This window comes from Prionailurus viverrinus, chromosome D3, assembly GCF_022837055.1.
Source record: "Prionailurus viverrinus isolate Anna chromosome D3, UM_Priviv_1.0, whole genome shotgun sequence".
Taxonomy (NCBI): domain Eukaryota; kingdom Metazoa; phylum Chordata; class Mammalia; order Carnivora; family Felidae; genus Prionailurus; species Prionailurus viverrinus.
Genome location: NC_062572.1, coordinates 78,609,010 through 78,626,475, shown reverse-complemented (window position 1 = coordinate 78,626,475; position 17,466 = coordinate 78,609,010). Strand labels below are relative to the sequence as shown.

Sequence of the window (17,466 nt, the reverse complement as noted above, 5' to 3'; positions counted from 1 at the left end):
CATAGAAAGCTAACAATAAATTATTTATTCCTGAAATTACTGAGCATTATTCAGATCCTAAAATATGTCCTCTTAAATCAATACTTAATATTCAAGTAACAGCTGATTCCCAAAGGATACTATACAGCTAATATGACATAAAACTTCACAGAAACAGTGCATAAGTGTTAACATAAAAATGTTAACATAGAAACTGCTTTCCTTTGCCTGTTCTCCCCTCAAATGCAAGAAAGTCCCAGGGGATAACTCTCAAAAAGCTTGCAGGCCGGGGCGCCTGGGTGGCGCAGTCGGTTAAGCGTCCGACTTCAGCCAGGTCACGATCTCGCGGTCCGGGAGTTCGAGCCCCGCGTCAGGCTCTGGGCTGATGGCTCGGAGCCTGGAGCCTGTTTCCGATTCTGTGTCTCCCTCTCTCTCTGCCCCTCCCCCGTTCATGCTCTGTCTCTCTCTGTCCCAAAAATAAATAAACGTTGAAAAAAAATTAAAAAAAAAAAAAAAAAGCTTGCAGGCCAAATATCAGAATGATCTGCACAGAGGAACACTCCCAGTAATGTGCTAATCCTACCATTTGGAGAAAAACACAGAGAGCAGAAACGGACCTGTCAAAAGCAGGGGAGACAACTGATGCTTGTTAGGTCGGCTCTGCATTCCCTGCTGGGTTGTCAAAAGTCAAAATCTAAAATATTGTCAAAAATTTCGGGCAGATCGTTACACATAAATAAATATGTGACTCAAGTTCAGTAAAGCCCAGCTTCATACATGGGAAACTTCAAAAACTCGGAAACCTGAGATCTCAGGCCAGTGATCCAGCAGAAGTCACGAGATGGGAGGCCTCTGCGGTGGTGGGGAGGCAGCTCGAGGCGGCATTATTCCACATCACTCTTGCAGGTCCGCCACGGAGAGAACACTTACTCGCATTTTATAGACTTGGCAACCAAGAGTCACAGAAATTAAGTGTGATTATTGAAAAAGATAACGAGATCTAAAAGTTGTATTTACTTCCTGGAGAGGTTTCTTGCGTTTTCGGAGGCCCCGCTATGGTATTCTATCAAGTACGAGAACTTAGAAGCTAACTGAGTGCCCCAGACTGGCGGATTTCAATCGTCACAACTTCTGAGTCCTAGTCAAGGCACAGGGGATATAAAAGTTAACAAATGTCACCCCACGAAGAAGTTCACCAACTGGTGACAGACAATGCATTAGCAGGGGTTATTTCCGCCCCGTCCCTCCTGGGAGGAACAGGCATGTCATCAAAAGGAGTTAACTAGAATCAACCTTGTGATTGCTGCCGGGACACAGATGAGTGCAAGGAACAATCAGTAGGTACCCTGCAACTATGCAGAAAGTCACTCTTGGAAGGAAGCCAATAACAAAAAAGGAAGGGCAAAGATGAAAAACTGATTCCTTGAAAACACTGTCTCTGGCCTCTCTTGAAGCCCAACCTGCTTCAAGACTTTTCAGTGAGAATTTATTCCCTTTATTACGCCGAGCTGAGTTGGGGTTTCTGGTAAACAGAACTACCACTACCGTGTGTCCCTAATTCCCGAACCTCAGAACTAAGTAAACAGTAAGATCTGAATTGTAATTTTGGGTTTCTCGTGTTAAGTTAAAAATATTTTCACAAGTAACCTGTCTACGTAGTAAAAACTGCATACATCAAGACCACGTAAACAGAGAGCACAAGTCCTTAACCCATGGCCCTCCTAATCTTCTACCGGTTTCTCTGCTTCTAGTGGGACCCGTAATGGCAAACTGGACCCCTGGGAAGGAAGGTCTGCGGGGCCGCTGCCATCAGGTGACTTAGATCACGTGGTCTTTCCTGCCTGACTTGCCTGCCCAGGACTGACTGCATGTGTAGTTGTGGCGGGGGGGGGGGGGGGGGGGGGGGGGGGGGGGGGCGGCTTTTCCTGTTCCTCACACCTGACCCTGGAAGGAAGAAGTCTCACTCAATATTGGTACATTCAGAAAAAAAAAACACGGATGAGTCGATCAACAATTCAAACGCATCATGTTAGCAAAATACTTAAACACTAAACATCTGTCATATTTGCTTTATCTCCCTCATATACATACACACATATCAATAAATACGTATTTATTTATTTTTTTGGCTGCATTATCTCTTTCTTGTTTTTTTTTTTTTTTTTTTTTGTTTGTTTTTAAATAATCTCTACCTCCAATGTGGGGCTTGAACTCGTGATTCCAAAATCAAGAGTCACAGCCTCTACGGACTAAGCCTTGGCTGCACTATTTCAACACAAATTACAGAAATCTTACCCCTAAATACGTCACAATTTTTTTTAAGTAGGCTCCACGCCCAATGTGGGGCTTGAACCCTGAGATCAAGAGTCTCATCTCTACCAACTAAGCCAGCCAGGCGCCCCATCCTCTAAATACGTTAGCATGCATCGCCTTGGAATAGAGACATTCTTCTACAGAACTACACCACCATTATCACATGATTCCCTAATATCTAACATGCATGTTAAATCCAAATTGTTCTACTTGTCCCCAAAATGTCTTCTATCTAGTTGATGTTTTTGAACCACAATCAAATCGATGTTTCTGTGTTATATTTGCTTTTTGTGTGTTCTTTAGTCTCAACGTGGGGGAGAAAACGAGGCTCCAAACGTTTACATTTTCCAAAATCATTTAACACAATTCATTGTCAAATGAGATATTTTCCTCTAAGTCTGCCTCCACAAACTCCTGGAGAATACGCTAGGAGAAGAACCTACCTGGGGGGCTGAGAAGCAGAAGAACTTCGGTGTGCTCCATAGCCTGCAGGAAGTCACTCAGTTCTGTGACCGTACAACCTTTCTCACCCATTAGCTTCAGTAAACATAGGCTTGGGCTTCCTTCAGGCTCCAAGACCTTAAGAGAACACTGCTCCAAGTCCAGACAGCTGCAAACGACAGATTTAATTCAAGTCAACAACTTTCTCCAACGTGATATGCCTGCTATATGTTTGGCATGATTGCAGGTGTTATAGGGAATAAGCTGTGAGTCGCTGAGTAGTGAAAAGCTATTTACGTTATGAATGCTACTGTCCTTTCCTCCTCCTTCTGCCTTCATAGGGGATTCCTCTTTATGCTCTTCTCCAGATCAGCTCCCATGACTACTAAATCAGAAGATCAGGGGCGCCTGGGTGGCTCAGTCGGTTGAGCGTCCGACTTCGGCTCAGGTCATGATCTCACGATCCGTGGGTTCGAGCCCCGCGTCAGGCTCTGTGCTGACAGCTCGGAGCCTGGAGCCTGCTTCGGATTCTGTGTCTCCCTCTCTCTCTGCCCCTCCCCTGCTCATGCTCTGTCTCTCTCTCTCTCAAAAATAAATAAACATTCAAACAAAATTAAAAAAAAAAATTAAAAAAAAAAAGAAGATGAGAGAACTCTTTAAACAGGAAGCGAGAGAAATTAGCTTTGATACTGACAAAAACTTTTACTTTAATTTGGGAACAGGGAATAAAAAGATCAGATGCATTTCTCTACTCTTTCTTGCACTTTTTATAAAGTGTAATATGACCCAAGAAAGAGGCACAGATCTTGAGACATCTTGAAAAATGGAAAAAACTTAACATATGGTATTTTATATTAGCAAAGTAGTGTCCTTGTGTGTGTGATCATGCGAATAAAGATACAGAACAATGTATGTTCTGCATGATACCATTTTTATTAATATGTGTTTTTCTTATGTGTAGAGTTAACTTTGAAAAGATGGGCAAGAAACTAGTAGTTGGGACTGTCCTACAGAGGGGAGCCAGTGCAGCAGAGCTCAAAGCTGGACGATTCACTTTTCACTGTAAACCTTTTGTATTGTCGAATTTTTACTATGTGTGCTCATTTTATCAACAATTTTTAAAAGACTATCAGTGCTACTGACGTTCAAAGTACAGTACTTCTAAGCACCTAGAAATACCCTATCACAGGAGGAAGACAAACTCTGGTCTAAGGGCCAAACCCACCCAGCCACTTGATTTTGTAAACAGTTTTGTTGGAATACAGTTATGCTCCCTCACACGTACCTTTACAAACGTGGATGGCTGCTTTCCTGTTACAACAGCAGACGTGAGTAGTTGGTCTGCAAAGCTGAACACATGTGCTATTTATATTTAGCTCCTTATACAAAAAGTTTGCTGACCTCTACTCTAAAGAATCTTTAGGTCTCGTCCTTTTGTTAAAACTATTTCTTTTTAGTATCACCATTTAACGTACACACACCATTTCTTTTTCAATGTCATTGTATTCAGTAGGTGTATACAAGGTTAGAAAGGTTAAGACCAGACTGTACAAGGCCAGAAATAATGGGACAAGGAGTACGGACTTCAACCATTTCATAGGAAGGGAAAGCACAAGTATGAAACATGCAAGAGAAGAAAAACAATAAAGTAAAACCAAACAAAAACAACAAAAAAACCCCAATAATCTTCCCAAAGAGACGTGACCGACAACAAAGGCCAACCAGAGCCTTTGGGTCATCTCCACGATAGTCTGTAGAATTCGCGCTTCACACACCTTCAGAGAGACCTTTCCCTTCCCTACCAGTTTAAATGAAAGTCCAATACCTCTCACTTCTCTGTGAGGTTTGCCCAGACCACACAAGTCCTCCAAATACACTTTAGACACGGTCTCCTGAGGGTGCTCTTCTCGTATACCAAAGGTTTGCAAACTTGTGTCACGTGGCAGAGAGTAAATATTTTAGGCTTTATGGGCCATACGGTCCACTGCGTGTTCTTCTTCCTTGTCTTTTGCTTTGCGATTTTTCAAATATAAAAACCATTCTTAGCTCATAAGCCGGTAGTGGTGCAAATCTGGCTCTCGGGTCATTGTATGCAGACCCCAATTCTCTACGTCTCAGTTGGCACCATTTTGCCTTAAAACCACGAGCTTTTCTTTCATATCCATGTCTTCTGTACCTAATTGGGTCACCGAACTCCTTGAAAACAGAAACCCTATATTTTTAACCCCTCGATACCTAAAATCTGTCGTGCCCGTATTAGTCACTCATAACTGAATGATTACTGAGTGAATTTGAATCGTAGCTAAAAAGGCTGGAAGCTAGAGGGACGGAAGGGGTAACAGTATTAAAGCTGTGGCAGGTGCAAGGTCCGCAAGTTTTCATATGACTTGGAATAACCTTATTCCATATTCATTTTGATCACTTTTATTAAAAGGTCACCAGAGCATTTATACAATGGTCACTCAAGATTTATAATTCTGTAGTGAAGTTGGTAATCTCACAAATTTAGAAAAAAAAATGTATCCAACCAAAATAATTTCACTGGCAGTATCATCCACCTCATAGGATTGTTAGAATTAGATAATCCATGCCCCAAGAGCTTAGTGTGTGGCAAATAATAATGCAATAAAAGTGAGCTTTTCTTATGCAATAAAAATATGGGGATATTAAAAGAATATCAATTTCCTAATCATGCTAATTTCTGAAACTGTTTTAGCTTTTCCTTAAAAATGTTTTCGAGGGGTGCCTGGGTGGCTCAGTCAGTTAAGTATTCGACTTCGGCTCAGGTCACGATCTCACGGTTTGTGAGTTCGAGGCCATGTCAGACTCTGTGCTGACAGCTCAGAGCCTGGAGCCTGCTTCGGATTCTGTGTCTCCCCCTCTCTCTGACCCTCCCTCGTTCATGCTCTGTCTCTGTCTCAAAAAGAAATAAACATTAAGAGAAATTTAAAAAAAATGTTTTTGAGTAGTTCCTAGTTTGGTAACCTGATCATGTCCTTCAAGGCCTCCTGTCTCTATACTTACCATTCTTTCCAAGTGTCTCAGTTAAATGAATATATTCAATATCGATTTTTGTTAAATGTGACTCATCATAATATAGGTTAACTGTTCCCAAATTCTGGACCGTAGACCAGTGGCAGCACAATCTGAAGTCCATGGTAAAATGATAAAAATAAGGACGCTAAGGGGCGCCTGGGTGGCTCAGTCGGTTAAGCGGCCGACTTCGGCTCAGGTCATGCTCTCGCGGTCCGTGAGTTCAAGCCCCGCGTCGGGCTCTGTGCTGATAGCTCGGAGCCTGGAGCCTGTTTTGGATTCTGTGTCTCCCTCTCTCTGAGCCTCCCCCGTTCATGCTCTGTCTTGCTCTGTCTCAAAAATAAATAAACGTTAAAAAAAAAAAATCAAAAAAAAAATTAAAAGAAAAAAGGACACTAAGACTGTCTTTTTGTCTTTACGATGGTCTTTCCTATTTTTCAGTGTTCAAGTGTCTTTTCTTTTATGGAAGAATGGTGACTATAACAATAGAAACAACAAAAGCTGCAGATACCCACTGGTCCTCCGTTTTATGAAATTTTCTTTTGTTAGTCCCTGTAATGTCCAAGTCGGGGAACCAGTATTAGAGATAGCTTAAGGATCACCAATTTTTTTGAGATAATTAGAATATGAGATTTATAAAAACAAGAATGCTGCAAGCTAAACATAATTTTTTTTTTATGATACAGAGAGGTTATCAGAATCTGGTATATCTCACCAAATGTAACCAAGTGATGCTTTAATATTTATGCTGATATAGAAAAAAATGAGAAACAGTTTGACTTCTTCCTTCCAAATGAAGAAAGGTAAAACTGAAGTAGACAAAAATTTCCAATACAAGAGGCACAGGAGAAAAACAAGATTCTGTATCTCCTTTCCTTTTTTACTGATTTTCCGCATGGGCACTGGCTTTCAGCAGAGAGGATGCTTACACATATCCAGCCTTTATGTCTTTCCTTTTTTAGTTACATTCCCGTAAAGACTGTGCTTTGTAGTGGTTTCTACCAACCCTAATTTGGAATTTTTCATTTAAGTTAAAAGACTATTACTGAAACAAATAGGCTGTTTTTAGGGGCGCCTGGGTGGTTCAGTCAGTTAAGCGTGGTGACTCTTGATTTCGGCTCAGTTCATTTCAGTTCATGAGTTCGAGCCCCATGTTAGGCTCTGCATCGACAGCGGGCTCGCACTCTCCCTTGCAAAATAAATAAATATTTTTTTAAAAAAGACTATTACTGAAACAAATGGGTTTTGCTTTTAAAAGTATTTATATTTACCTTCACTTCAAAAAATGTATAGTCAAACAAAACACATTTTACATCCCTTAGGGTACGAACCGTGCATTGCTTTTATGTTCTTTTGCTTCTCTTCTTGGAACATTTACTGTTTGGAATCTTTATTCATTAATTCAACAACTACTCACTAATCACCTAAAATAGGCCAACCATTTTTCCTAGGTATTGAGGATATGGTAGCAAACAAGACAAAATTCCCTTAACGTCTTGGGTTTTTCTACAGGAGGAGATATATATGTATACCCACACAGGCAGACAAACGGTGTGTGTGTGTGTGTGTGTGTGTGTGTGTGTGTGTGTGTGTTTGTGTCCATCCAAAGGTCATAGGTGCTCTGGAGAAAAACAAAGCAAAGCAGGGGGACCGGTAATGCTGGAGCAGATGCACAGGGTAATTTTAAATAACGTGATCAGAGAAGACCTCACTGAAGGAGGTAACTCATAAGCAAACACGTGAAGAGGTAAAGAGCAAGTCATACATTTCACCCGTGGAGACCATCTCATGCTGAGTAAAGAGCAAGTGCAAAGATCCTACTGCGTTCAAGCAAAAAGCAAGAAAGCAGGTGCACCGACAGTGGAGAAAGGGAGGAAGATAACAAGGTCTAAGAGCTAACTGGTAAACTAATGGTGTTTTTACACTGAACCAGAAAAGCAATGGAAGGGTTTTGAGCAGAGGAAGGGTAAGACCCGACCGAATGTCTTAAAAGAATAATTCTTACTGCTATGCTGAGAATCACTCGGGGGTGGGGGCAGAGTGGAAGTTAGGCAGCTATTGGAATGAACCGGAGGAGAGATGACGGTGGCTTGGCCCAGTGCCGGAGCCGCGGAGGCTGGATTCTAGATGCACACTGAAGGTGCACTGGCTGAGGGCTGCTGCTAAAATGGACGTGGTGTGAAAGTGGAGTCAAGAATAACCGTGACGTGGGGTGCCTGGGTGGCTCCGTCGGTTGAGCTGACTTTGGCTCAGGTCATGATCTCACGGTCTGTGGGTTCAAGCCCCGCGTTGGACTCTGTGCTGACGGCTCAGAGCCTGGAGCCTGCTTCAGATTCTGTGTCTCCCTCTCTCTCTGCCCCTCCCTTACATATGCTCTCTCTCGCTCTTAAAAATAGACATCTAAAAAAAAAAAAAAAAAAAAAAGAATACCTGTGAAGTATGGGGCCTGAGTAATGGGAGGGCTGTGGCTGCCATTTACTGAGATGAAGAAACCTGCACGAGAGAGAGTTTTGCTGGGGAAGACACGCTGAGTTTTGGACATGTTACGTTTCAGATAAGATATCTGTTAGGCATTCAAGAGGAGATGGAAAATAGGCACCTACACGTAGGAATCCGGGGGGTTCAAAGCAAAGACATGGACTGAAGATACGAACGAAGAGTCATCCACCTATATCTGTATTGTCATGAGACTTAAGGACAAACCAAGAAGGGGATTGGCTGTAGGTAAAGAGATACGAAGCCTGACTCCTAAAGCACTCCGAATTTCAGACACCGAAGAGACAGGCCGAAGAGACAGAAACGGGAGGAGATCTCTGGTTTCGGCTTCTCACACGTGTTCTCAGGCCTCTCGTGAACTGAGTGAGGACAGAGGTCTGGGGCTAAGGAGCGCCTTCTGTGTTGGTTTTCCTTGGTCCCCGTCCCACCACCCCCGTCCTAAGCTCCCTCCTGCACAGCACGCGGGCAGCGTTGGAGCCTCCTGGGAGCTGTGTCACCTCTGGCGCCTCGATGTTCCAGGCCACCACAGAATTTATGTGGCCTGGGCTAGACACTCAGAACCTGCACCTGTCTCCGCCGACAGCAAAGGCTGTCCAGTATCGGGTGGGTTTGGAAGGGAATTAGGGCCGGGTTTGTGTTTAGGGGATTCCCATATGCACACGGTTGTGGGGAAGTGAATTATAGGCCAAGACTGATTCTGGGTCACCCACAATCAAATGAAAACACTTACAATGATTCCTGATCCCTGATGGACAGTTCAGAATGCACTCTTGTGGTTTACTTATTAAATTCTCATCTGGTTTGAGGAGACACGTATAGAGTGAGAAAAAAGTGAAAACAAACAACAGGCGGCCTTTGAAGATTCTAGGGAAAGGCCCACATCCTCACGGGAACTGTTGGCCACTTGCACCCTCACGCTTCAATTCCTCCCTCTGACACTGGAGGAAAATACCTCGGGGACTTTGTGCGATCGAGGTGCTCTTCAATCAACAGTATGAAATTACTCTGAAATAACTTGTCTTACACAGAGTAAACATTACCAGCTTACCTGGCCCCCTCCTCTGCCCCTCTCCAGCCCCCGAAGCTCCCAGTGCTAACTTTCTGTTATGTCAATGTGGTTCAAATTTTAGTAGGTATATGATGTTAATGTTCCCCAGTTTTCTTTCTTTCTTTTTTTTTTTTCAATGTTTTTTTTTTAATTTATTTTTGAGACAGAGAGAGACAGAGCATGAACGGGGGAGGGGCAGAGAGAGAGGGAGACACAGAATCGGAAACAAGCTCCAGGCTCCGAGCCATCAGCCCAGAGCCTGACGCGGGGCTCGAACTCACGGACAGCGAGATCGTGACCTGGCTGAAGTCGGACGCTCAACCGACTGCGCCACCCAGGCGCCCCTCTTTCTTTTTTTTAATATTCATTTATTTTTGATAGAGAGAGCATGAGCAGGGAAGGGGCAGAGAGAGAGGGGGGCAGAGAATCTGAAGCGGGCCCTGCGCTGACCTCAGCCAGCCTGGGGCAGGGCTCGAGCTCACGAGCTGTGACATCATGACCTGAGCGGCAGTCGGATGCTTACCCAACTGAGCCACCCGGGGGGCCCCAATGTTCCCCAGTTTTCTAACCTGCAGGGCCGCCCCCACTTCCGACCACCACTCACCTACTCTGAGCTAATCTTTACCCTCCAGGAAGGCTGGTGAAACCCCACCAATTTCGTTTCAGACTTCGCACCCCAGAACCGTCAGATTCCACGAACGCACGCCCTTTGTTGCTTGTCACATCTTGTGAGGCTACGGCCCTTCTGTCTACACCACCCTCACCAGAGATGTGGCCTCAAACTTTCCTGTTACTTTGTCAAGCAAACCACTCTGGAGTCATCAGCAAAGCAAAACCTGACTGAAGGCTTGGGGCTCTGGGTGGGGGGGGGGGGGTACACTGGGCACCTGAAGTCGGGCATCCACACTTCCTCGGTGGTGGCAGGGCCTTCTTCCTTCCTTTTCTTTCCTCCACTGCCAAATTAGGAGTCCTCACTCCCAGGTCCTCAGGAAAACCCAGAGCCTTCCCTAACGAGAGTACTAATCACAAACTAACCAATCACAGATCTGATGATCTGACCCCCAAGGAAGACAACTTTTTGCATTGTTAAGTCTAGAAATTCAGAAACCTATGGACCTAGCATAACAGTATTTTGGATTTTCTTTGCACAGTCCCCTCTCCCTAAAAGAAGCATGTTTGCTTTCTCCCTAGAACAGAAAAAAAATTGTGCCCTCTGTCTCAATTTTGCAAGTTGACCTCTTTTTTTTTTTAATTTTCAATGTTTATTTTTGAGAGAGAGAGAGAAAGAGAGAGGGAGAGAGAGGGAGAATGAGCAGGGGAGGGGCAGAGAGAGAGAGAGGGAGACACAGAACCCGAAGCAGGCTCCAGGCACTGAACTTTCAACACAGAGCCTGATGCGGGGCTCGAACTCGTGAACTGCGAGATCGTGACCTGACCTGAAGCTGGATGCTTAACTGACTGAGCCACCAGGCACCCCACAAGTTTACCACTTCTTAATTCCAACCTCACATCATTACTCCACTCTGTGGCCAAAGAATCCTAAACCCTCATGACTCTGGTTTAACCCCAAACTCTGAAACTCGAGGTCGTTGTGAGAGTTAAAGTAGATAATGTATGTAAATACTTCGTGCATTGGTACACACTAAGTGATCAATAAATGGTAAAAGCCCACTGTTATTATTATCCACACCCAACACAGCACTTAACGTGTTATTTGTGAATGTCCCAGGATAACAGTCCACTGCTATAAACGTCTTTGTGAATAGGAACTAAATATTTGCCATCTTTTTATCTTCTGGAACTTCCAGCAAATAATAGGCACTCGATAAGCATAATTCTGAATGAATGATTCCCCTCTCAATGCAAAAGCATTTGTCGTGTCTAAGACAGGTTCTATGCATAACACACAGAATCTTAAGTGATGCCTCCTGTTCTCAAGGAGTTCATAAGAAATTGTGCAAATAACCATACCAGACAAAGTTTAGTTATACGAGAAGGTAAAAACAAAACAAAACAAAACTTCTAAGGGGCTCAAAGGGAGACCAAAATCCTAACGAAGGTAGAGAGGGGTGGTTTTAAGTGTGGTCTGGGCATCCCTAGTGTAGTTCCTAGTGCAGTCACAGGGTCCACAGGATCAAAACGGTTTTTCGCAGTGACACCAAGAGGAGACTTAGCATTTTCGCTCACTCTCTGAGAAAACGTACATTGGAGTACCCGGTGTAACGTGACCTGCGACAGTGCAACAGACCCAATGCAGAAGCCCAGAAAAGCCAGTTCTCTGCAGTTAAGGCACAGATCTTCAAAATGTAAAACAATGCCACTTTTCTAATTTGTTTTGGTTTTGAAAACTCTGTTTTTTCACAAAAACATGTAATTAAAAAAATGCTTATTTATTAATTTTGGAGAGAGACAGAGAGAGAGGGAGAGAGAGAAAGAAGCCCAAGCAGGCTCTGCACTATCAGCACAGTGCCCAACGGGGCGGGGGTGGGGGGCTCGATCCCAGGTGAGATCACGACCTGAGCCGATATTAAGAGCCACCCAGGCGCCCCCAGAAACATGTAATTTCTGCTAACATGTAGAATGGGCTATCCTTTTCAAATAAGTTCAAATATCTTTAACGTTTCTTACTTTTACTTTTTGATACGGTAAATATCAGTGCACAGTACATGTATATAATGCATAGAACCCACATTAAAAACTCCCTGGGGTCCTCAATCATTCTTGAGCGTGCAAAGAAGTCCTGAGACCAAGAGTTCGCAGTTTCAAGCCTGGTGAGAGGAAAATAGTTTTACTTCTAGCTCAGTGTTCACGGCGAAGTGAAGAAGAGAACCCGGTTAAGTTGGTTTGGAGGAAGGTGGGGAGTTTAGTTTCAGTCTTTCCCACCATCATTCTCTCCCTATTATAAAAACTTCCAAATCCTGCACCCGAGCCCTTCGCTCTCATTATCTCTTGACCTGCACTTCTCCTTCCTAACCTTCCTTAGGTCTTCCAGGTCTGTGCCCGTACGTATCCCGTTCTTTTGTCTGTTAAGTCCTCTGGAATGACTGCCCTATCCTAGTGGTTTCCAGACAGATTTCCTCCTCTCCACCCCCCCCCCCCCCCCGGGTCGATCTCCACTTCTCCCTTTCAGCTCAAGGGGAGGAGGGTCCAACCTCCAGTCTCTGGCATTCCCACGACTTTCCCGACGAGAGATCTCCCCTCTGCGCCCCCTCCACGCGGGCGACCCCTGCCGCACCCCAGCACCCGGAGCGGCGGTCCCCACCCCCCCAACTCGCGTGCCCGCTCGCTCCCCCGCGCGCCCCCGGCCCCAGCCCGCCCCGCGTGACCCCGCCCCTGCCCCCACGCCCCCCGCGCCCTCGTCCCTCACCTGAGCCGGAGGCGCCCCCGACTCCCCGCCACCTCGGCCAGCCTCCTCCAGCCCCGGCCCTCGGGCGCTCGGTCCAGGCTCCCGCTGAGCCTCCGCAGCAGCGGCTCCGGAAGACGGTTGAGGGTCGCGCTCGGAGCGGGGAGCGGCGGGCCCGAGGGCGCGGCCGGAGGCGGCTGCGAGGCCGGGGGCGGCTGGGCCTGCAGCAGCTCCCCGCACAGCGACGCGTCCCGCGCCGACGACCCCGCGACGGCCGCGGCTCCCGCCGGCCGCATCGCGGGCCTCGGCTCCAGCGCACCTTCCGCTCGCTCCCTCGCCGGCCCCGGCGCCGCGGAGGCAGGGGCGGAAGGACTAATCGGGCGACGACGCACCGCGCTCAGAGGAGGAAGCTCTGCTCCCCGCCCGGCCGAGACAGGTTTGCCTCGGGGAGCCGGGCCGGCGGGGCGCGCCGGCCGTGCCGAGGGGGCGGGGCTTCGGGCGGGGCCGCCCCCCTGCGCGCGTACGCGCGCCCGCGCGTCTCCTTTGCCCTGGCCGCCTCCGCCCGCTCGCGGCGGCGCGCGCACCGAGGCCGGAGAGGTGGAGTCGGGGCTGAGCCGGGAGGGTCGGGTGGTTGCAGCCGGGGGAGGAAGCGGTGGAGGAGCTACGCTCGGGCGGCTGCGCTCCGGCGAGGAAGCGTGCTACGTCGGGGCTTCCCGAGACCGTGGGAGGAGGATTGCCTCACGCCGGAGAGGGAAGCACGCGGCTCTCCATCCCCGGCCCCCCATCCCCCCACCCCCGGTCGCGCTCAGCTGACTCGGTGACTTGCGTTGTGTCCGGCGGCGCTACCGGCACCCGCGCTTGGCGACCTCGTTTTAGGCTTTGATGTGTACGGCGTGGCTAAGGGCAGTGGTTCCTAGACGTCCAGATACCTAAAGGAAATTTGCTCGAAATCTGTGCCCAGACTTTTTTTTTTTGTAAACTGGGCTGCAGATCTTGGAGATGATTGTTTTTAGCAGGAATTGCCTGGTTTCCTCCGAGTCGGACTGCCACCCACAGACAACTACGGGATAGTTTGGGGCAAAAGCAGGCAAACTACTTATGAAACCCGCCAGGTACACAAGGCTTCCTGGCCCGATTTCTGGTGCCATTAATGTTTTCATCACACAGGACACCAGGATGTTTTATAGCAATTTGGGCACCCAAATTCTCCCTTTCTTCTGGCTACGTAGTTGTTCCATACAGTCTCCATCACATTTGAGCACAAGCAGTCACTATACTTTTTCATCCGATGTAAATTCGGAGTTCAGAATGCAGTATAATGGCTAAGTGCACGACCTTTTTAGATCCAGAAAGATCTGCTCGATTCTAGTTTCTATGACCGTGAACAAGTTACTTAATTCTCTGCGTCATCTTAATAATTCTCTGCCTCATCTGTTAAAATGGGACTGAAAATGTCGTGGTATATATGGAGTTGTTACCAGAGTCAAGGAGTTGATTATGTAAAGCACTTAACTCGGCTTGTCACAGAGTAGATCATAAATGCTAGCTATTATCCTTACAAATGCAAAAGCTTGTTTCACATTCAGTTTGACTTGGTCAATCCTTCCCAATCACTTCTAGTGCTGTCCTGTTTTGTTTTTAGACACTGAACGTGTATCTTATGAGCGTCTACTAGCTGCATGTGCCAATTAGGGAAATCAAGTCTTTGAGGTTTTATCTGTCTAGTCTTTATTAGTTGAGACTCAACAGACTTCTTGTTTCTAAGTCTGCTGTGTGCAAGATGTGGCTTATGCAGCTTCTCATAGGTGCGTAGGGGTGAAATGCACATCTATCTTATTTACCCAGTGAGACTCCTTCCCAGTTTGGTCAGGTGCTTCTTCATCCAATACAGCTCAGTTAGATACTGACTGGTGTCAGTCCCTCCCGTCTCTTCCTCAGCTTCTTGTCTCCCGCCAGGAGGACTGCCTACCTCATGTGACTCCAGACTGGGTCCTGTTTTACGTGTGGAAATTTTATTTTCTTAAAGTAGGCCCCACCCCCAATGTGGGGCTTGAACTCTTGATCCTGAGATCAGGAATTGTGTGCTGTATGGACTGAGCCAGCCAGGGGGCCTCCTGCCTTGCAATTGTATAACCTATGCAGTCATTCCAGCCGCCACCCTTCAGCCTCTACTTTGAACTGACGTTACATTTTATGATTGGTCTTTTTCTCCTCCCGATCAAACATTAATATTTTTATTATGTAATTTCACCCCCTGGGGTTCTCTTAAGGAGCATAGTGGTCTAATAGGAAAAACAGAGCCTTTAGAATTAACCCCAAATTAAAAAAAAAATTTTTTTTTAACGTTTATTTATTTTTGAGACAGAGAGAGACAGCATGAACGGGGGAGGGGCAGAGAGAGAGGGAGACACAGAATCGGAAGCAGGCTCCAGGCTCTGAGCTGTCAGCACAGAGCCTGACGCGGGGCTCGAACTCACGGACCGTGAGATCATGACCTGAGCCGAAGTCGGACGCGCAACCGACTGAGCCACCCAGGCGCCCCAGAATTAACCCCGAATTTGAATCTTGATGCTGCCACTTGGTGACGTGACTTTAGGCAAGTTCCTTAACCTTTCAGCTTCAGTTTCTACCTCTGTAAGGAGCGGCAGATAATAGCACCTGCTTCAAATGATGTTACGAGAATTAAATTAGAGATGCTGATGTATACATACAAGGAGTGTCTGGGAGAAGTAGATGCAGGGTGTATCAGTACTCTCAAAATTGCCACATTAATTTTGGGAACAAAATAACGAAGAGCAATTTACCTTCTTTTCCTAGACCAGCCATCACAATCTTACACAGGTTAAGAGAAAAATTGAGAGTGGAGATCTGGCTTTTAGACGCACCTTAAAAGTTCATGCACATCTTCAGAGGATCTACTTAAGAGTTCTTCCTCATTTGTTGAAAGTGACGTACATCTTTGTGAATCCAGACAATCTGCAAGAAACTTGTGGTTTCTTTCTATGGAAATTCATTGATGTAATCTTGCAAATACAAATCTGGAAACTGACTCACAGGTTTCCTTTCCTTTACACAATTTGAGTCTAGATGGTACTTTAAAAAAATGCCGGAACAACGTGTTATTTCATACCTGGACAGGTTTTCAAGGGCCCAGGGTGGGAGAAGCCCTGCAGGTGTTGGGATCGGTATACAGGAGAGGGGAAGGAAACAGGAGTCTTGTGACTTAAATGGCATCCCTTCTCTTTCGCCCTTATTCCATACCAGCAACCCTCATGACCTCCGACTCAGCTCTGCGTTGAGCCCACCCGGTGCACCGTCAGACATAAGGCTCTCTACATCCACCGCAGACCCTTCTTGTTGCCATCTCCCAAAGGGTTAGGGGAATTTTCCCGTTCTGATGTCAACTTTGAAATAGTGACTAGGTGGTTGTAATAGTATTCCGTACCTTTCCATCATGATGAATCATCCACGGTAAAGACAACATTTACTTGCCTGAATTGATTGATTGATTGTTTGATTCATCCATTCATTCGTTCAATCATTAACGAATATTTACTGGATGCCTACCTTGTGCCAGGCTCTGTGCCAAATACTGTTAAAGGGTAGTATTTATTAAGGCTTGTTTTGGGGGGGAGGGGAAGGGGGCAGTTTCAGATTCACAGCAAAACTGAGGGGAAGGAAAAGAGATTTCCCATATACGCTCTGCTCCCACACATGCACAACCTCCCCCCTTGTCATCATCCTGCAGCAGAGTGGTACATTTGTTACAACTGACGGACCTTCACTGACACATAATCACCCTTAGTCCATAGTTTAAATCAGAGTTCACTCTTGGTGTGGTACATTCTGTGGGTTTAGACAAACGTATAGTAACATGTATCCGCCATTATGGTGTCATACAGAGTGTTCTCACTGCCCTAAAAATCCTCTGTGCCCCATTCATTCATCCCGCTGCTCTTGGACTCCGATGAGTTCAGCTATCAACAGATAGTTTAGCAGTGCTTTATGAATACATGTCATGCAGATATCACCACCTTTCCTTTCTATTTGAGAAAACGTATCTGAGCACTGGTATTATGATAGAAATAATTTCACGTGTCATAATAGATGTGGCATTGTGATATGAAAAGTCTTGAAGCAGTTCTAATTCATGACCTTCAAAGCAATCATTCAGAAACTCTTGTATTCAAATGGTCATTACCAACAAATTGTGGGGGACGCAGTTCAGCTGAAGGTGGGAACAGCAGTTAAGGTGCTAGGTCTCATGGCCATGAGACTGTCGGGGTTGGGGTTTTCAAAAAGAGTACCATTAATCCACCCAATAGTCTTTTGACTTTGTGACAAAAACAACTGCATGGGGCTACAATGCAATTTATGAAGGAAGTCATTCAATAATATTTACCAACTGCCAATCAGTACTCTCCTAGGATGTGGGAGGAACACTGGTGTTTCTCAGCTTTGGCTAGACTTAAGAATCACACGAGGGCATGGCAGTTCATCAAAAAGCATAAACCTACACTAAAATTGGGCCAATACAGAGAAAATGAACATGGCCCCTGAGCAAGGATTGCCGCAGATTTGTGAAGCGTTTTGTATTTTTCTTTTGCATCTGTGTGTGATAATGGATGTTGACTAAACTTCTTGTGCTAATCATTCGATATATGTCAGATCATCATGCTGTACACCCTAAACTTCTACAGTGCGGTGCATCAATTATATCAAAATGAAATCGGAAAAAAGTTAGACCTACCGTTACCTCATGATCCAGCACACCCACTTCTGGGTCTCTAGCCAAAAGAATGGAAAGCAGGAC

The 17,466-nt window shown here is 45.9% G+C and overlaps 1 protein-coding gene and 1 non-coding gene across 5 annotated transcripts in view; one reads left to right on the top strand and one right to left on the bottom strand.

The window, feature by feature from the left end:
- MALT1 (MALT1 paracaspase) overlaps nt 1–13,107 on the bottom strand; it is a 64,531-nt gene extending 51,424 nt beyond the window's left edge. For 2 of the 4 annotated variants that reach the window (XM_047827308.1, XM_047827309.1), the window contains exons 1-2: nt 12,678–13,107; nt 2,736–2,902 (exon numbers count right to left, since the gene is read on the bottom strand). In XM_047827308.1, the coding sequence (XP_047683264.1) occupies nt 2,736–2,902; nt 12,678–12,949 (439 nt within the window). In that variant the 5' untranslated portion in view covers nt 12,950–13,107. Of the gene's footprint in view, nt 1–2,735; nt 2,903–3,030; nt 3,181–12,000; nt 12,378–12,677 lie in introns of those variants that run through there. The other 2 variants (XM_047827310.1, XM_047827311.1) reach the window with 2 other exon arrangements.
- Nucleotides 13,108–17,146: 4,039 nt separating this feature from the next.
- LOC125149718 (U6 spliceosomal RNA) lies at nt 17,147–17,253 on the top strand. Its single transcript, XR_007146026.1, has one exon. It is a non-coding gene; the product is annotated as a U6 spliceosomal RNA (small nuclear RNA).
- The last annotated feature ends 213 nt before the right edge of the window (nt 17,254–17,466 follow it).